The 22,188-nt window shown below is 32.5% G+C and overlaps 1 protein-coding gene across 2 annotated transcripts in view; it reads left to right on the top strand.

Moving 5' to 3' along the window:
• The window catches only part of LOC114329184 (oxidative stress-induced growth inhibitor 2-like), a 271,375-nt gene extending 267,178 nt beyond the window's left edge, over nt 1-4,197 (top strand). For both annotated transcript variants that reach the window (XM_050653250.1, XM_028278208.2), the window contains exon 5: nt 930-4,197. In XM_050653250.1, coding sequence (XP_050509207.1) covers nt 930-1,328 — 399 coding nt within the window. In that variant the 3' untranslated portion in view covers nt 1,329-4,197. The remainder of the gene's footprint in view (nt 1-929) is intronic.
• Nucleotides 4,198-22,188: the final 17,991 nt, after the last annotated feature.

Raw genomic sequence — 22,188 nt, forward strand, 5'->3', positions numbered from 1 at the left:
ATCCAGCCACTGTCCTCTTCACACTACTTAATAAATAATCTTATGTGTAATATTCTCAACTAAACTTTTAAAAACTGGTTCATTTCATTAGGCTCATTAGCCGGTGGTCCATTCAGAATTTCACACGTGGTGTTTTGGCTAGGGCGATAAATGTAGAGCGAAGCCAATGGTTGCGTTCGGACGACCACAGCGGTTGGACAGCTAAGTAAGCGATAGCTGTCAGACGTCACCGCTGGAAGTCAGCCGCTGAGAGATTTACTAAGCTTTCCCTATCACCGCTGGATACAACCACTCAGCCGATTTGTGCTGACAGTCAGCCGCTGTGGTCGTCCGAACGCACCCAATCGTTTGGAATCTGGCCCGTATCGTAGTTATCGTTAAATATCTTCACAATTGACCATTCCAGGTCACGTGACTTTGACAGCGTCGCTGAGGGGCAAATATTGTGTTTTCAGTGCTATTTTCTGGTTTTATTATAAAAATTCTGTGGTTTTAACTACAAAAATGTCAAATATTGGATATTATAACACCTTCACAGGGGATGCAAACCCGGAATAATCAGAAAATCAGTATTCTTGACCCACAATTCCCGTTGTTCTGTTGACAGTGCATTTAAAATGACTCGATCTTGAAATGTGGCCGGTATTCTAAAAAAACTCACTTTATCTCTTTTACCTTTACTGGAACACTTTACAACTGAACAAAATGCTGGTTTAATCATATTTTTAAATTAAACAATGGTTTTCTGCACTAAACGTACTTTGTTTACAAGATGTTTGCCCCTCAACCGCTGTCAAATGACGTCACTGTGGAATGGTCTATAATGTCTAAATTTTCTTCATTAAGTAACTTCATTGTGTCGGTATATCTAACATATATTTTTTTTAATTTAAATTTTATGTATACTAAGAAAACACAAACTTTTTTAGGTTCACCAAATGATGCTAGACGGGGGCTCGACACACTCCTACTACACGGCCTACCCTGAATACACCCTAAGTGATTTCGACGCTGCATCCAGAACTGTGATCTTAACCTCAAAAGACGGCGTGCTCTCAAAGTTGCACGTATCCTTCGCGGTAATACTCATCGGATCAAGACCAGACCTCTCTTTTCTACCCGAACACATCAATTTGGGAGTACAGAAGAACCTTCCCTTGGACTGCAAGACGAACCCAGCTGACGTCAACAGGCTGACTCATAGCGTTAATGGTTGTGAAAATTTATTTGTGATTGGACCTCTGGCGGGTGATAACTTCGTCAGGTTCCTGCCAGGAGGCGCAGTAGCGGTAACCTCGGAATTGTATAGGAGGAAGTACTGTACTTAAATAATGTACTGTACTTATATACTAATTAATGTGATTTTTTTAGACCAGTTGTGTTTATAGCGTGCGGAACAAAAGTTTTGGCGCATTTTTTAAAGTTTTCAAATAAATTTTTGCAGAAATCTATACCTACTAGTAATGCGTGTTTACAGAACAAAATCCCAACAGTAAACAAATGTCCTATCAAATAGGGAATTATACATATGATTTTGTTCTAAATGCAATAACTGTCCATAATTATTGTAAAATTGTAAATGTCAGTTTACAGTTGGCAATTTATTGTGTTCATTCAATTTCTTTTATATATTAAGATATTTCTAAACAAAAGTGTCCTTAAAATAGAATATTTTTTGCCAAGTAAAGCAGATGTGCAATATAAAAATAAGCCTAATTTACAGTCCTCTTTACATACCAGGCCCATACTAGGCCGAGTTTTTAAGCAAAAATAAGGTTAGAATTTTCTTTTTTTTTTAGTTGGCTAAACTTTGACATTTCTGGAAGTGACTAAACTGACGAGCAGAAGTATTCACAGTAAACTACACTTATATGAAAATGAAACAAAAAATAATTAAACTTAATTAAGAAAACGCACAATTTTTGTTGTTTTTCTCATATATTTTCAGTTTTTCGTCAAGTCGGAAAAAACAGTCACCATCACCAGATTTGGTTGATCTGGTCGTCGTAGGAGGGACTTCGCCGCTTGTTCACCACTGCTTCGATGGTTTCTTTACTTTTGGCATGTAGTAGATATATGACCATTGTTTCATCAAAAGTCAAGTAATGGCTAAAAAATTCTAAATCAAGCAGATACTTGATTTCAATTGAACCTTTGACATACTAAATATTAAATTATTATAATATATATAATAATTATTAATTAATTATACTAATAATATAATATAATACATATTAAATCCAAAAATTCGGTCCGTGATCATATTTTTTAATTTAATAATTTTTTCTTGCTTTCGGATTAGCGATCGTTCGGATTACCAGTGTTCGGATTATCGACACTCTACTGTACATAAGAGACAATGTACTTACTGAATTTGAAACCTAAGATTCTGGCTGTTTTTTTTTGGCTCGCCTCTTAATACTAATACGTGTTTGTGCCATTTGTTGTTTCTTCATTTGTTCTTTTATTTTGATTTTTTAGTTCCTTCGGATACTTTCTTATTTCAAAACTATAATAGGATTTCTATGCATGTTGACATATTATCTCTGTGATCGTTCCAATATTATTATGACAAGATATTGCGTGGCTTTCTATTATGTTTGTTGATTGTTTCCTCTACGTATTCGCGTTCATTCTGAACGCTGAAGTAATATTTTCACCCTGCAGTGGTGAAGATATCTGTCGTCGAATTTGGGGGATTTACATAACACAATTAAAAATCTGGACCTCAGAGGTAAACTACACTATGTCGACATGGTGTTGTTTTGAATAAGTTTTTTTAATGCACTTATTTTATTAGATGGATTAAACAAATTGGTTATATATTATAATTAAAATATGGTCATATGGTCTTTCAACCGATTGTGGGATATATCAGATTTTTATTAACATCCTAAAGGTCCGGTTTCACCAACAACAAATAAATCAATGAATCGCTATTCGTCGAATAAGATTTATTAGACGTTTATATTTATATTTTGTTTCAATATAATTTTCATAATTTAAAGTTAAACTGGCGAATTTACTATCTTCTAAATATTCACAGCCAGATTAACTTACCAATTTGTTTGAAGAGCAAGTATTTATTTGATAAATACATAAAATAAGTCTCATTTGACGTTAGTAAAATGGAGAAATGTCAGTTTATTGGTCGAATAACTTTATTCATAGAATAAACTACTATTTGTCGTTGGTGAAACCGGCTCTATTATAAGTGCTCTAAAATTTGTTGCAAACACACGCTAAACACACTTACTCGAAATGACATAGTGTAGTTTACCTCCGAGGTCCAGAAATAGAATCTGTTGTAATCTACGATTTAAATAAGAGAACTCAAACAGGATGTGTGTCAAACATTTTTAAAGTTATACTTCTTTAGCACGCGGGTGAATTTTTACATTCCCTGGCGCATGCGCACACCGACAGTATCGTATTAGTCGCTACATCTTTATGTAGCGCAAATAAGGTGTGCGCAAAGAATATATATTATTAGTGTTTTTAGTAAATATATTTATTATAATTTTTGTGTCTTTGGATTTGTCTTCCTCGGGAATAAGATATTTTATAATAATAGTAAGTATATTTAAAGTATTTTTGTATACTTCACTTTTGGTCTATTAAATTTGTCAGTATGTATGAAAAATCTTGTAACCTGTCTAAGCAAAGGGAATATAGCTCAGTGGTAGAGCGTGTGATCGGATATCGAGAGGTCCCTGGTCCAAATCCGTATGTTTTCTATTTTTTTTATTTTTGGTATTGTTTTAATACAAATTTTTGGAAAGTAGTAAGCAAAAATTAGTTTAATCTTTAAATAAAATACAAATAACCTGTTGAGAGTATATTTAGTTCGTTGAAATCATATAATAGAAGTATAACTTCTTACGTGCGTACAAAGTACACACACATTTTTTTCTTTAGAATAGTTTATTATTATTCCGTCTTTATAACCAGTGAAAATCTGTTCCAAAACTTTTGCTCCAAACGTTAGAAATGATCAAAATCTTTTGTATATCAGTGGTATTGTTAATTAGTTTTTGTAGCAACTGGTTTAGATATAAACGACCTAATAATTGACATAATGGGGAATATTGTTTATGACATAGTTGTAAGCTACTATTCGAATTATATTGTTATATAATTTTTTAAACAAATTTTTTGTACAAAATAAATTTTAATTTATTTCCTAGGTATATTAAATATTTATTTCATTGTACACAAACCTCTATTTTATATAAAAAGATATCTGTAAGATAAATATAATAAAAATATAAACCTTGAGAAAAATGAACTGTGTCAGGATCACTGTATTCATCTTGATATATGCTTTTTGACACCTCGTGTCTTATCAGTATTACCTCTTTTTTGGTAGAAAGTCCATAATATATTTTATGGCGTGTTTACTTCACTATTCAACTAATTCCTTCCTTTCTCCAGCTATTTAAACTCTTGTCTTCAGTGAATCCCATTTTTTGTTTGTTTTAGTATGGAGGCACTTCTTTATGGTTAATTTTCTCATAGGCATAACCAGGGGGGTTTTGGGGTTGTAACCCACCCCCCTTTGGGATGTACTTTGAGCTCTATACGTGTTAACACCATTACTATTCCATACCCCCAGAAACCATCCAGTAGTTGTAACCTCCCCCCCTAGGGTCATCCTGTCAATTTAAAAAAATCTATATGACGTTATTTCCATTTCAGAACAAGACCTGGTCATCTACTGATACTAGTGCTGTTGTTTTATTATATTTTGATTATCATTTTCTTCATATGTGAGAACCTTCTCCAAATATCTCACTTTTGTATTATTTTTTGCATATTATTTGCATTTACATACTTAATATATTGGTCACTTGCATTTTTTAATCTTACTCTTATTGATATGTCATATTATTGTACTCTTATTGATATGTCATATGAGCGTGCAAAATATGGAAAACATATAAGCTGAGAGATAAAAGAGATGAAACTAGTAGAGGTGGGAAATTTGGCGATAGAAACCTATAAATTGACATTATATTGATAGTTCTCCCACCTTTAGACGTATCGGACGAGTTTTGCAACTACCACTGTGACAGTAACAGTTTTAGTTGACATACTCCTCCGATACCTCTAAAGGTGGGAAACTATCATACTATCAATATAATGTCAATTTATAGGTTTTTATCGTTAAATTTTCCTCCTCTACTAGTTTCATCCCGTTTTATTTCACAAAGTATTATGTTTTCATAACTGTATATCATTATACAATTCTACACTCGATCTAATACAAGATTTCAGTGTATGTAAAAAAGATGACATCCATTCAAGTTAGAAAGTTTGATTGCTGCATTAATTGAAACAACTTCATTTAATATTCCGACAGTGATGAAAGCCATAGGATAATTTAAAAGAACCTTTAGATATACATCATGACAGGGGATAACGTTATGTACACAGAAAGCAAGTTGGTCTTAGTCTATGAAAGTTTGTATTTCATTTACAGAACGAATTATCATTAAGGTTCGGTAAACTCATTGCCGATTTGTTGCTATTCTTTGACGTGCCGTTCATTAACTACTGACAGTTGCCAATAGTAGTTCAAGTAGCTCCTGATGTCAGGAGAAGATCACCTCATACCATAAGATGCCACACTTAAATGACTTTCAAGCAATAGACAATAAATTTCGTTTAAACCATTTTTACCACTTGTAAGAAAATAAAACAAAACAACAATAAATATACAAAAGCGAGGGATAACACCTGAGGATTACTGAGGATGCTACTAAGATACTAAGGCAGTATTTTTAAAAGCCAATTTATTTGGCAATAATACTGTTAACTATAGTCAATAGATGCTAAACATAATATAATACGACAGAAGAAAACTAGTCAAGAACTTGCTGAAGAAACATACTTCCTAAATAAAGTATAGGCCTAAAGAAAAGTCGATAATTGTAGGGAAAATAGATTGAGAACCGAATATTACTGGAGAATTTCCCAAAGTGAACCACGTCGAATTTGACTTCGTAGAGGTTTCTACCTCCTTTTTGAAGTCATCTTCAGGGCTTCAGACTAATATGAAGTTCTTAACACATATGATGATTCTGAATAAACTGAATAAGTAAGAAGTTTTATATTACTTGTTTAATACCAGAAACTATTTGTGTGTAACACTTTTTTTGAACATACCTAGTACGTTTTTTATTTAAATATTATTTATTTATGTGATGTAACAGTAAGGAATTATTTAAATTCTAATGGTCTTTCAAATTTGTACAATGAGATTATACATTATGTAAAATCATTAATTTCATTTGTTCGTAAAAGTGCTTTGTAAAACACTTCAAGTAAAACAATTATTACACGGAATACACAGAATATGCAACAAGTAGAGAGGGGTCCTATTTTTGAATTCATTCGAGCATATTTCGCATACGAAATTAGAAGAATTTCGCTTGAAATCCGGTGCCTTGTATTTTCGAATGCGTGGTGTACGAATTTTTTCGTATACGACGACTCGAATGGGTATGAACCATTCGAATCGTGATGCTCGTATATGAATTATTGTTGTCATTTCAGCTGTCATTATAGTTTTAGCTGATAGTGTTAATTGTGTTGTTGTCTACAATATTTTTACATTGAAATTTATTTTCAATAGCTGGTTTAAATACTTCTTTAATAAAAAGAAAGGACATGTTGTTCGATTATGCCTTGAAAATATAACCTAACTATATGTACGCATTTTAGCATTGGATCTAAGCTCCAAACTTGACATATGACACCGTTGCCATATCCTCAATTTTTTCATACTATCACATTACATAAAGGTGCATTTAAAAAATCGCTTTGAAGTAAAGTTTTGAAAAGTAAATAGTAAAATATCAGTGTAAATACTGGACGCACAAATAATATTAAACAAAATAGCACACTTTCTGCGTACTTTGTAAATCGATATTATGTACTAATATACCTATCCAATCTTATGATTCGATTACACTTAAAATGACTGCTAAACACCTTTTCTCAAAAATGGTTTTTTTAATGGACGGCCGGAGTGATGACGTAGAAGTGTCAATTTTTATTGACATATGTCACGTCAGATTTTTCCAAGCAAACGTTGTTTAGTGTGGCAAATTTGTATTTTTTATTGTTTTTTCAGTTTTTACAGAGAATATTTCCGTTTTTTGCAATATGTAAGTATTGTTATAGTTACTACAACAATTTTACAAGGTTGTGTAAATAATAAAGCATGATGTTTTATATAAATAGCAATAAAATGTATGTATGGGTGAAGTAAGGTTAGAGTTTATTTGATTTTTAGAAATTTTAGATTTTATATTTCAATTTTTTTAGATTTTATACTAATTAAAAAGTCTTGAGATTCGGTAAAACCTTACTTTTCAACGTGTTTACAATCTTTGTTTCACAGTTGGCTGTGACGTCACACTCCGGCCGTCTATTTGTTCAGACTATAAGTCGTTATCTTTATACATTAAACGGTCTTATACAATCTTATTCTTGTACATTATACCCCAGTATAAATAACAAATATAACATTTTGTTTTTAATACTGTGATTATACCATTGATTGAAATTATACAAGAAATAGACAAAAAAAGTGTGGCAACATTGTGACTCTTCATATGACAAATAAGTTCAATCATTTTCAATGTTATTCGAATCTGCAGTGTTGCCGGTGCAAATTCTGCTCGTATACGTATAAAATTTCGAAGGACGTTCAAAAATACACATTCACGTTCGTATACGAAATTTTTCATTCGAGTTAACTCGTATGCGAAAATATTCGATTGAATTCGAAAATACGACCCCTCTGGTGTCTTTTTATGTTCGAAAATATATTGATCTCAATGAAAAACTGTCGAAATTCAGGTACCTCATGATTATGTACCAAAAGGAATATTAAGTACCTACCTAATTTAAGTAATTTTATCATCAAGTATCAAAGACCGGAAGTTACTGAGCTGCGAGGCCTTTTCTCTCAACGTACTACGTATCTATCAGTTGGCTCGATTCAGCCATAAAGGGGCCCACAAACTGCGTTATTCTACGAGCAAGTCTGTTCGAACAAAAATGACGCAAAACGGAAGCGTGTGGGTTGAAAGCTGTCATTGTTGGCGTGCAAAAATGATGGAATAATCAGGATCTGCTTGATTATGTCTGTTGAACTTGTTCGATAAGTATCTCAATTAGAACAAATCTGAAGTATGTGGATAAAACAATTTTAAAAACCGACTGTTTTCCATAAGACATTCATTTATTTTTTAATATACAGTAAAACCTCCGTTAACCGAAATAATTGGGGGGGGGGGTAACAAGAATTTCGGTTAAAAATAACATTGTTTTTTGTATTCTTGTATTAAATTACATAGTATTGGAGAGGTATAGCTGCAAACATGCTCATTTTCCTTAATTTTATTGCTCTTTTTAAAATTACTTTTTATTAACGATATTATTGAAATTGTCAGCCATTTCGGTTAAGCGATGTTTCGGTTAAAGGAGGTTTTACTGTATTTGTTTTAAATTAATAGTCTACATTTCTCAACGAATTATTTCAATATGATGAATCCTCGCATGATGAGTCGAACGTTTTTATTAGAATTTATATTTTTTGGGTTGTAAAGCCAGAATGATGATGATCATGATGATTCATACTATAAGCCAAAGGACATTAAACATTAAAAACAAAAGACAGTATAGTGTATAAATTCACAAAAACTGTTAAAACGCTTCTTTGGACAAATTTCCCATTCTTTTAATCTCTAAACCAAACTGAACCAACATAGTAACCAAGATTATATATTCCAGAAAAATCGGGGTAATTTGTGAAAACTTTTGTAGTGATAGGAAGTGACACATTGCCTTCTGGAGCGCTTTTTACTAACAAGAGATGACATGTATTTCTGGCTCAACATAGCCTGGTAGACCTTGAGAAAAAATGGTGAAAAAAAGGTTAGACTAGAAACGATGAAACCTTACAGCTATCCGGCTCGAAGGACCAGGATTGGACTTCACAAGTCCAATTACTTTATTCAAAAACTATGGACACTCAAACTTACACAATTATAATTTAAGGGAGGTTGCAAAATTTTGAATATTTAAATTAATTGTTTATTAAATCGATCTATATACAGGGTGTGATACTAAAATATGGCTACTTGATTTTATAAAATAAATGTTAAATGATGTAATGTTAATGAATTATAATTTGTGAATGTAATTTTGTGATAGTATATAAATTTTTGCGAGAAAAACACAAAAGTATTTTGTTAAAAACACTTTACGTTGCTGCAGTTAGAAAAAACCTCAAAAATGCCTTGTACAAATATGAAAGATCTTTTTATCGTAATTTAAGTCTATTTAGAATAATTTCGAACTATTATACAGTAAAATCAGTGTGATCTTTAACTTTCCAGGAACGATTAGAATTCTATTAGCTAATTATTTTGTAGACAAAGTCTTTGTGTATTTTTAGACGAGCGTTATCTATCCATACTACTCAAACTTGCCAATACCTTTCTAAATGTTTGATGACACATTTGATGTGATAGAGCACAATTAATTTCAATGTCGTGTACAGGTTAATCCATGAGGAAATTATATGGTAAAAGTCAATGTTAAACGATCCTCTTGGGTTTCTTTTCCATTGTACAGTAGTGTACAAGTGTCACACTAGTAGACACACGGATACCTAATTGCTAGGCTTGGGCTAATCCGGCCCGTTCTCACCTGTGACTTTCATGTCTGTCATGTCTCGACTCTCATGAAACTGTTCAAAATAATTGATTTTTCCATACAAAAAATACATTAATTACACTCTGGACCAAAATTAACCGGCCACCTTAAAAATGGGCCATTTTTGATGTCTTATATCTCGTAAACCTGTTGTCCGATTTAAGTGATATTTTTAGTATGGTGTAGCCTTATTCCTTGAAAATAGCGTTATAATAATATTGTTGCTAAACAGGTAAATTTTCATTGTATACCGTGTGTACGAATTAAACTGTGTTTTTTTCTTAAAGTTTGCATCACCCTGTGGAATATTCTAACATTTATAAAATATTGAAATTAAAACCTAACTATAGCCTCATGTTTTCTCAATATTCTGTTTTTTGATTCATTCGCTTATGTTGGCTAATAAAAAGTTAGGTAGTTTAACAACTAGCCATGTGTTTCATCAATACATACGATTTAACTCACCAGCAAAATTAACCCATGTTTGTATACATAAAAGCAGTTATTGCCGCTAAGAATCCGTGCTTGTATTTCTTGACTGGCTTTGTTGTCATTACCGATTATATGAACACAATATTTTGGAACATAAAGAAAACTATCATGGATTATCCTGTGCACACTAATAATGTTAGAATAAAATAAATTTAGTGCAAATATTATTTAAAATTAAACAAACAATTACGATTTACTTTATTATATTTTAAGGTACTCTAGTTCTTTTAATTTTTTGTATTTTATAAAATATATATGTACTTAGTAAAAATATATGGTAGTAAAATACAGGTACACTTAAAAAGACTTAAGTAGATTTTTATAAGAAATATACATTTAATGTCTCAGTTAAATAATAAAAAAGGAATGTGTGTGTACTTTGTACGCAGGTAAGAAGTTATACTTCTATAACGAAATCAATATGTCCTTTAAACAATTTATTTATATTTTATTTAAATATTAAACTAATTTTAATACTTACTACTTTCCAAAAATTTTTATTAAAACAATACCAAAAATTAAAAAAATAAAAGAATAAAACACACACAAACACATTGAAAAATGCCACAAAGAAATGATTTTTGAACAATAATTGTTGGCAAAAATTTTAACTAAATACGCATTTTCTGAAAAAAAAAATTATATAACAAATATACTTAGAATCATAAAATGTATAAAAAAAATAAAAAAATAAAAACTTGCATTGGGATTCGTATTCGGGTACTTAGGATTTGAAGTCGAAGCCTTTACTCATTTAGCCACTTACACGTACCTGTCATGTGCGAAGATAGGCCAACTGAATGTTTTACTGTTTGACAGTTCTGAATTTAATCAAATTAGTTTGATTTTTTGTTTAATTAAAATATTAAAATACAACAAAACATAGAGTAAGAAAACAATATATTAGATGAAGATTGGTAGAAATTTTGTTGGTAATCAATTTATGTAAATCAAAGCATTACCTACTAGATAGGTACATACATTTTCCAAATAGGTAAGTGCCTATTAATTTTCTATTACAATACTGAAACATTTACAATAATTACGTACCTGTTGCTTTTAAAAACTATTTAAAAAATTACTACAATTATAAACTTGCTTTTCTCTCTGTCCTCACAACAATAAAAACTAATATACACATTTGTTCACCCATAACCGACATATTAAACACTTGTTGACAGTTCATTGTAACTACCCAATCAGAGCCCGTATAACGTTTGATCTGCGCTCAGGATTAACCCTTAAACGCCCAACCTATTTTAGGTTCCATGTACGCCCAAGGGTGGGTAAAAAATGTCCACCTCGAAAATAGCTAATATATTTATTGAGAGTTCTTGAAAATAGATTAAACTTAACGAATCTTATGCTTAATGAACACAGCATCTTCTAAAATATTAATATAAACAATTTACAAACCTCACAATAAAATTACAATGTACATCAAAATTAACATACCAGTAAAAGCCATTAATTCAGATTTGTCGATTTTATCCACATTCTTCTTTTCAGCCTCCTCATTGGCGGATAATTATGTCGATAATGTGATTATACGTCGATAATTATATGGATTATGTTCCTACCAATGAGAAATTATAGAGAAAACTTTAGTAACAAGTTTTACCAAGGATGTATTTTTTATGCCCCCCATATTTAACTCAAGATATTACTTTTATTTTCAAAAATATCGGTAAAACCAAATTAACATTCGATAAAGGGCTGTATTTTTAACAATAAATAATTTTTAAAAAATTTTTAAACACGTAATAAATATGTTACAAGGGAATACGCATTAGGTGGACATTTTTTACCCACCCTTGGGGGTTTAAGGGTTAAGACTTTTGATGAATTCGCGCACATATAAATTTACTCCCAACGCGCTTAAAGAAGTATAACTTCAAAAATAACGAATTTGATTATTTGCTTGTCAATAATTTTTAACACAAAGACATAGAGTTGATCAGATATAGAAAAACGTTTTATCGTTAGTTGTCCGAGTTGGGAAAGCGGCCTGTATGACAGTTAGACACGATTTTCAATATTTTTCTATTATTATTTTAATACATTGATTGAGATACCCGTCAATTCTTCTTCAAGTTCCATCTTTTATCGAATGTTGGAAATCATCATGGCTATGCGGACTCTGCTAACTGCCACTCTAAATGGTTCTGTACTGCCATCATTCCCTTAAGTTTTAATCTAGAATATTCTTCTGTCCCACATTTCGCTTTCTTCGAATTTTTCCTTACATAATAAGTCCTAAGAATGACTATCATTGTCCTTAAAGGCGGGTGACTTATTCAGATGCACTTGTTTTTGTGTCCACGCTTCCAAGCCATAAAGAAGAGTAGAGAAAACGTAACATTGAATCATATTTAAGCGTAGTTCTAATATTGTATCCCGACAACAAAGAAACTTCTTAAGTTAATTGGATGATGGACATGCTATTTCTACATTTGTTTACATTTGATGTTATCCATGTTCGTAAGTATTTGAAGGTATCCACACTCTCAATTACAGTATCTTCAATAATCAATTGGAAGTTTGCATCTGCTGATTTAGATATGATCATGCATTTACTTTTTTTTTAATTCATCTTCAGTCCGTATTCATGGCAGAATTTATTAAGGCGTTGCATTACATTCTGTTAATAATTGATGTTATCCGTCATTATTACTGTATAGTCTGCAAAATGTAAATATTCAAAACTTGTTCATTGATAGATATGTCTTCTATAAGAATCTGAAAAGAGTAGTGGAGATAGCACGCAACCCTAGCGGACTCCTCTCGTGTGTTCAAAATGTCATCCCTTACCTTGGCAGTTTGATTCCAATTTATATTAGATATAATTTTCATATCACGACTGTCAATTTTTTGCTTTTTAATAGATCTATAAGCTTTTTATGTTAAACCTTATCAAATACTTTCTCAAAATTTATAAAACGTAAGTCTATGTTATGATGTCCATGTATCATGTCCACGCATCTCTGGTCCAACACATTCAAGTCTAACAAAGCATCTCTTGTGTCCATACTATTTTTAAATCCAAATTGTGTATCACTAATTTCTTATTAAAGAGTTTTAACAATTCTGCTGTGTATTATTTTCAAAAAAATGTTAAGTCTGTGACTAGTTGAATCTATTTTCTGTGATCTGAGCAGGTTGTTGCCCTTGACATGTTGGAAGTTGCAACAAAGGTCGATTGCAGCGATTGTCTGGAGATTGTGGCAATCTGATATATTAATCTAGATTAAAGTGTTCAACCATTACATAAATAACATCTTTATCAATGAGTTTTATTGGCACATTATCTGGTCCAGCAGCCCTCTTTTGTGTTTTTGGTGACAAACATGACTTCTCGTAATATTAGTGGTCATGTATCAACTGTGGTTTCTAATGACAATTATTCTCTTTCATCATTAAATAGTTTTGGATGGACATAATCTTTCCTTCACGAGTGCCGGTTTCGGTTATTGAAATATAAATTTCACAAAAATCTATAAACATTTTCAATTTCCTGGAATGTGCAGGAAGAGTCTATACCAGTTTCGGGGATTTTTTCCCCTCATCAGTAGTCCCATATCCTCTTCTCTCCAGTTCAACCAGGTACCTCAATCTTCTGGCTTCCCAGATTGCAAAGAAAGAAATGTCACGGATATCGTAACGACATTTGCTAAGAAACAAAGTTTGCTAAGTTCTCAATCCAGTAATAAAGAAAACGACAATAAATATCGTTCTCATACCACTAGACTGACAACAGATGGAAACTCTCTGGTTACTACCCCCGCGACTTTCAAAAATTATAAGTCATACGTTTGCCGAGACGAACATTAAGATGAGGGAATTTTAAATAATTCACTTCCCATCTGCTCTGAGTGGTAAAGTTCCAATGAGGTTTCCTAAGTACTCCACAAAAGAGTAACGATTCCTGCAAAAAATCCCAGAAACCTGTATAGACTCTTCCTGCACTCTCCGATTTAACTAGAGTATAATGCTGCAGCATTTTCAGGTTGCAAAGAAATTGAAAATGTTTAGGTATACATTTTTAATTCATTTACTTTTTTATGGGGTACTTAGGAAACCTTCTCGTTGGAAATTTACCACGCTGAGCAGATGGGACGTGAATTATTTACAATTCCCTCATCTTAATGTTCGTCTCGGCACCCGTATGACTTATAATTTTTGAAAGTCGCGGGGGTAGTAACCAGAGAGTTTCCATCTGCTGTCAGTCTAGTGGTATAAGAACGATATTTATTGTCGTTTTCTTTACTACTGGATTGAGAACTTAGTTTATAAATTTCACAATTTACTCTAATTAAACATTTTGATCTGTCTACTTCTAACGGTGTTTGAAACCATTTTTGTTTCGGTATTTGTTTGAGTTTAAAGGCAGTGCAAATAAGTACAAGGACTTATGTACGATTGTAGCCCTTTCCTAATATAAATATATTTAGAAAAAATGTTTAAACTGAGACATTAAAATTAAAAACATAATATTAACTTAAACCTATTTTTGATTAGAACAGACTAGAATTTTGTATCTATATAATCTAATAAAGTATAAGAAACTAGGTTTGCCTTAGGGAACCCTTGAACTCCGCTTCAAGAGAATCAAAATGATTTGTAAACTTTTTAGAGAATATTTTAATACTAGCAATTATATATTCTTTCCACTTTATATACGTTGTTGTTTTTATCTCACTTTGTTGATATTTTGAAATCTTTAATTTTTAAGTTTGTTATCCGATGTAAAATATATTTTTATTAAAAACGATGACTTTTTTTTGCCCTACCGTTTCCATGTGTTACTTTTATCGTTTTTGTAATGAGGTAATCAAAGAAAAATTTATAAAGATGACCAAAAAACAAGACCTATTAATAATTATCTTAGATGACTTTAACGCTAAGTTAGGTGGAGGAAAGTTTTCTGGATTGATAGGAGACTTCGGACTTGTAGTAAGGAACGAGACGACAGGAGAGAGAATGAACGAACTTTGCCAACAACACAACATGGTAGCAAGAAATACATGGTTTAAATTACATCCTCGCAGATTATACACTTGGACTTCACTACAACACAATTAAAACAGAGTAATCCGTAACCAAATAGATCATGGTCAACTAAAGATATCACAACGCTATCATCAGTGCAAAAACAGATCCTGGAACTGACATCTAAAAGTGCGCGCAAGATGGAAACTAATAAAGAAATAAAAACCTCAACACTAACTAGACATCCAATTATTGAAAAACAACATAAGAATTAGCGAGTCCAATGACATAAACATCCTCTGCTGTGGAAACTATGAAAGAACAAATCGCCGGTCCGGAATAAGAATGACGTAACCGCAAATTTTGTCAATTTCTGTTTCCCACATGCCAATTTCATATTCTTAGTAGATTCATAGAACATACTTTTCAGAAAAAGTATATACTGAGAATATGCGTAATTACCATTGGGAATGTGCAGAGCACATACTGAGTATATACTACATTACAGTACTTAAACGTTCAATGTATATACTTAGAATGCACTACCTAACTTCTTTTCAGTATATACAGTAGGGTGGAACAAAAAATTCGAAGTCATTATTTTTTATGGGGCTAGTGCGAAAAAGTTGTGTTTTGATGTATAATAAATCTGTAAGAAATCTTTTTTGTATTGAACCCTATCTTCAGGTTCCATATTAAATTAAAATTTTTGGGAATAGCAAAAAAAATAATATTTTAAAAATTAATTTTTTAATTAGTTCTTTGAATCTAAATAATTGTTTTATGATACAATATACATTTTAAGATTGGTAGTCTGATTTTGTGTTAAAAAACGGCATAATATTTCTAGACTGCAACCTTGAACGAATAAAGCCATCCCTTGATTCTGGTCCACAAACAGCAGCTGATGCTTCAGTTACTAACTTAACAGTTCTTTCCACGGATTTTATATGACAAGGACAGTTTAAGACCTCTATGTTGTTGTAATTCCCAGAATCAATCATATCCCTTACATCTTCATTGGAAATATGTTTTAGCAAAGGAGGAGCCGTAACTTTGAATCCAGAAATAGAAATTAAGTCATTATAATCTGCAGCATTAAAATTTAATGCTGGTATTTTGGATCTCCGGATCTTTTTTCTTTCTGACTTTCTCTAGCTTTCGGCACTCTGCGTAGTCCTAGCTCCCGTATATGTTTTCGTTCATCTTTCATCATACCGAGTAATACATTTTCGGGATGGGAAAAATAAGAATTCCTTTGGATAACGGCATTGACAGTTTTTCTTTGGTCAACTGGTAGAAATCGTGGATAATGGATCTTTCGTCATAAATGTTTTGAACCATCAGAACAGCTAGGACACAGTTTTATATCAAACCAAACTGGTTCATACACTTTTTGGATGAAACTTACTAACATAATTAATTGGGGGCTGGGCCATTCAGTTCCAACATACAATCGAAGCAACCGATTAGCAACTGTCAGCCACCTTGCGTGTAATATTTTCCCAGGTTTTTTAAGGCTCAAATCATTAGGACATTTTCCCGCAGCAACTGCTTGACTGATTTGGTACAAGTACTTCTGATCGTTACTAAGGTCTGTTGTTTCTAATAAAATTTGCTAGGTTGTTTTCTATTGCGACAAAATCGACAACAGCCTTCTCTTCACAGCGTTCCAGAAGTTTCCCTATTGGCCCTGAAAAACCAAGTGGTCCACAGGTGCGTCCATCTAACTGTTGAATTAAATGACGTAGAGGTAGCTCATTGCAATGAAATAAGCATACTAGCCATTGAAGTGAAGTGCCGCAGTATTTATGACGTAGATAGTTGGACCGTAACTGTTGACAAAGGAGCAATGAATTCTTCTTCATGATCATCTGCATCAGAAGAATTTGAGTCAGACAAGCTGCTACTTATGGAAGGATTAGAGGAATCAACGGTACATGCTTTAAGAACAATTTCGGCAGTATGTATTATATTTTTGAGGACTTGCCTTTGCTTTCATGTTTCTTTCCATTTTCTTCCTTATTGCTGCAGATGCTGCAATATCCACTGGTCCAATTGCCATTTTCGACAGGATCGTTGATCTTGAAGAAAAATTCGCTCATTTTGTGGTACTTTCTTGATTTTATCACAAGTACACACACATTTCCAGTCATGTTGCACTTGCAAGCTGCGATATTCAATAAATTTTTACACTCCTTTCGAAACTGGCAAATTTTTTCTATTTATGAATCAGATGCTTACTGAGTTTTGTGTACCTACCACTTAAGATTTTGATACTCTGTATAAATATTTTTAATCATATCTTGAATGCACTTATGCGATAATGTTGGAATAGAAGCTTTTATTCATATTTGTTCTACTTTCGTTGCAACGGCATTCAAGACGTCGGCGATAGATGGATCTTTATTATTATTTGTCAACTTAAGTTCATTACGAATAAAGAGAAAGCACTTTAGAATGTCACACTTAGTTGGTAAAACACGATCATTGAAATTTGATCAGAGCCATTTTGATTTGTTCGACAAAATAATTTTTTTGTTTTTTCATTTTTCAAATCCAATATGGAACCTCAAGATATTTTTTTATTTCAAAATGCTCTCGCACCAATTGTTTTCATCACCTGACACAACTTAACGATAGCCACAAGAATTTTTCCTTTCTTTTATTTTTTTGATTTTCGTTCCACCCTAGTATATACTAAGAATATACTTTTTAGGATATTCCAAGGACGTGCTATAAACCTTCTATTTATATACATAGAACGTACTACCGTACATATTTTTCGTATCTGGGAAGAATATACTTTTAAGAATATCCCAAGGAAGTGCTATATTGCTCAGAAGTATGTTTTCAGCATCACCTAATCTCATCTTAGGTTCTACTGGTTCTACCAAGTACCTAGTTACATATTCTAATTGCATATGAGAATGTAGTTAGTATATTCTACAATATTACTTAAAAAGTAAGTATGTATAAATTTTAGTTATTTATTATAAATATTATATAATATTTATCTAAACTAACCTATAAGTAACTAAAATTTATATACTTATCTAAGTATATGACTTACCTACTATTTAAGTAATATTGAGTTACCAAAATTAATCATATTTTGAAGCACCGCAAACAAAATAAAGAGATTATGTATGTTCCTAATAGTCCTACTCCTTTTAGTACTTTATCGTTCGTCTTCATCCTTAACACTGCATAATTAGACACAAATGTCTGTTTTCGTTTTCATATTTTACAGTTGCGTACTTAATCCCTATTTATTACTTAATAAATTTCTAAAATACTGTGTATAGATGTACACTACATGTACTACAGGGAAGTTGCATCATTGTTGAAATACGCACCGTTTTAGACCTTGTTTCAGATGAATAATAACGCAACTGTAAATAGGGTCGAAAATGGGGGGACTAAATTAAGATAATGAAATTCGAACCAATAGGAATGAAACTAAAAGCCGTCATTGTTAAAAGAATAAAATACCGATGTTCCGGACGGTTCCTCTTTATTTAATCTTCTTCTTCTTCTTATACAGGCCTCTTGGCCTGTTCTTAACCGATGTTGAGCTTGTATTCGTAGCTATGATGTTGACTGCCAGCTATCTCGCCACCTTTTAAAGGGACTTCCTATTGGTCTCTTGCCTGTTGGCTTCGAATCCCTGGCTATAAAAGAGCTATCTCTCGCTGTCCATTCTCGTCACATGCTGATTCCACTCTCATCGTCTCTGTCTTCCCCATCGTACTATATCTTGTATGTTACAGAGATCTCTTATTCTGTCGTTCGGTATTCTGTCTCTCAGTGTTTTCCCAGTTATTGACCTCAACGTTCTCATTTCTGATGTTTTCAGTATCCTCTTAGTTTCTGCTGTGTCACATCTTGTTTCTATCACGTACGTCATGATCGGTCTTACACACGATTTGTATATGCGTACTTTCCCTTCCAGCCTCATATCTTTGTTTCTCCAGATGACATCCCTCAGACATCCTGACACGTAATTGGCTTTATGTGTTTGCTTTCGGACGCTCTCTTTAACATCTCCATAACTACATATTTCGACTCCCAGATATGGGAATCTCGAGACTTGTTCAATTAGTTCGTTGTAAATTACTAATTTGCATCTTGTGGGTTCCCTTGACACTACCAGGTATTTTGTCTTAGCTGTTGATATTTTCATGTTGTGGTTCTTCGCCACTGTATTGAAAGTTTGTGCCATTCGCTGTAGGTTATCCTCGTTATCGGAGATAAAGATTGCGTCGTTAGCATAACAGAGGATTTTTATTTGTTTTTTTGCCATCTTATATCCTTTTCCAGTATCTTTAATGTTTTCTATGATTTTGTCCACTACTAAATTAAAAAGCAATGGGCTCAAGCTATCCCCTTGTCTGATTCCCGAGTTGATTTCTACTTCCGATGTTAGTTCATTTTCGACTTTTATTCTGGTTTTGTTCTTCGTATTAATGTCTTTAATTATCCTTATCATCTTGTTGGGCTGATTTTTCTCCTTTAGCAATCTTAGCACATCTTCCAATCTTACACAATCGAAGGCCTTAGTCAGAGCTATAAAGCACATAAATGCAGGTTTATTATATTCCAGTGCTTTCTCAGCAATTTGTCTGGCTATGAACATGGCGTCTATTATGGACCTATTTTTCCGAAAACCTTGTTATTGTTAATCTATTTTAAATATTCAAAAATTTTTAGATGAATGACGCAAGTGTAAAAAGGGTTGAAAATGGGGGGATTAAATTAAGATAATGAAATTCGAACCAATAGGGATAACAATAAAAGCCATAATTGTAAGAATAAACGCCGTACTGATGCTCCTGAACGATTACTCCTAATTTAATCCCTATTTAAATATTTAAAAATCCTTTTTTTGCTCTCCTGAGAAATTTGGCTTTTTGCAGTTAAAAACGTCATTCTTATTTCAGACCGGCGAAATGAACAATGTAATAGAAAAACGTTTAAAAGTATGACCCAGAAATAACAAACAGGAATGGATAACAGAAGAGATTTTACAATTGATGGACAAACGAAGAGAATCTCAAGGACAAGGACGGAAAATACAAAAGACTAAATAAAATAATTAAAAAAAAAATAACCGAAGCATAAGAGAAATGGCTGGAAACAAAATGCATTGAAATAGAAGAACTGCAACACAGCCATGATTTTTTTAATTTACATAGAGGCAAAAGATTTTATTACATCGACTGCCAAGAGAACAACTTTTCATGCTGAACGCAACATCATGCTGAACAGGGATGGCAAACTGCTAGAATCAACGGAAGATAAACTGAGAGAATGGGAAAGCTATATAAGAATTCTTTTTAACGGCATACGAAATGAACCAAGAAGATTGGAAAATAATAACGAAAGACCAGCAATGCTGAAATCTGAAATTATAAATGCAATTAATCAATTCAAAACAAAAGCCCAGATTCCAGATGGAATATTCCAGAAACGATAAAATTAATCAGCGAAGAAAATATCGAAATATTTGTCCTTTTATCAATCGCATTTATGATACAGGAAAAATACCCCAAGACCGGCTAGAGTCAATATTCATCCCACTACCAAAAACGCTAAACCCACAACACTGCAACGAGTTCCGTCTGATAAGCCTTATGAGTCATGCAGTAAAAGTCCTATTAAAAGTCGTACATAATCGAATCTATAGAAAGTGCGAATCAATGTTCGGAGCAGTGGCGGATCCAAGGGGGGTGTCACGGGGATCATGACATCCCCAGACAATAATAAATATCAATTCAACAATTCTAAAAAAAGAAAATCCGAGAGCCGTCAAACAAAAAAAAAAAAAATTAGGCCCATCCAAAAAATAATTGAAACCCCACTTATCCTAGGGGTGGTAGGTCTAAGTGACCTTGCATCTCAGAGAAAAGTAATTAAATCACCCTCAAGATCCATGACCCCCAAATTTCTGGGACCACGTTAAGTCTGCCAAAATACTAACGTGGTCCAAAGCAGACGTAAAAACTATGTAAAAGTAGAGTACTCACATGTTCCTGGAGGCAATCCATTGCCATCGACTTTCAGTCGCTTTATTTTCTTGTATTTATAATGTAGTTTGAACATTTAATCCAACCAATGTTTGGCATTGTGGCTATTTTGCAAGGACACGGAGTTCACTGATGATGGACTGATAAGTCCGAAAACGCTCCGATCAATGAATGTAATCCTTTTGGATTTTTATAATTATAATTCTTAATTAAATTTTATACCAACTACACCAGGGAGTTTTTACTTCATGTTAAGTTATTTAATTAGATATGGTATACAGGCAACTTTCGGGAACTATCTCGTTCAAGATACATATAAGTTCGAGACCAGTCTTACATCCTTACCATCGAGTCCTGATGATTTTAGGATATCGATTAGTTTCCCATGTAGAGTTTATCAAAATGTGTTCTCGAAATCACATTGAAAAATACAGACATACATATCGCAGTTGACATCCTTGACTCTATGTATTAGAACTTGCAAACTAAAAACTGCTTCCCTCGTTCCGAATCCTGAATTAAACGTCACTCAGGTGTTCTTCTAATTTGTTATGTATGCACAAGTGAATTATAATAAGTTAATTAACCAACCAACTTCAAAGAAACACAAGAAATAGCAGAAATCGAAAAGTGTTACCAAAACCAGATATAAAAAAAGAATGTGTGTTTACTTTGTACACACGTTACGTATACTTCGATTATATGATTCCAACGAAATGAATACATACTTTAAACAGTTTACTTATATTTTATTTAAATATTAAACTAATTTTAATACTTTCCAAAAATTTTTATTAAAACAATACCAAGAATTAAAAAAATAAAAGAATAAAACACACACAAAAACATTGAAAAATGCCCCAAAGAAATGATTTTTCCAATAATTGTTGACAAAAATTTTAACTAAATATGTATTTTCTGAAAAAAAAATTATATAACAAATATA

Source organism: Diabrotica virgifera, chromosome 6 (genome assembly GCF_917563875.1).
Source record: "Diabrotica virgifera virgifera chromosome 6, PGI_DIABVI_V3a".
Classification (NCBI taxonomy): Eukaryota; Metazoa; Arthropoda; class Insecta; order Coleoptera; family Chrysomelidae; genus Diabrotica; species Diabrotica virgifera.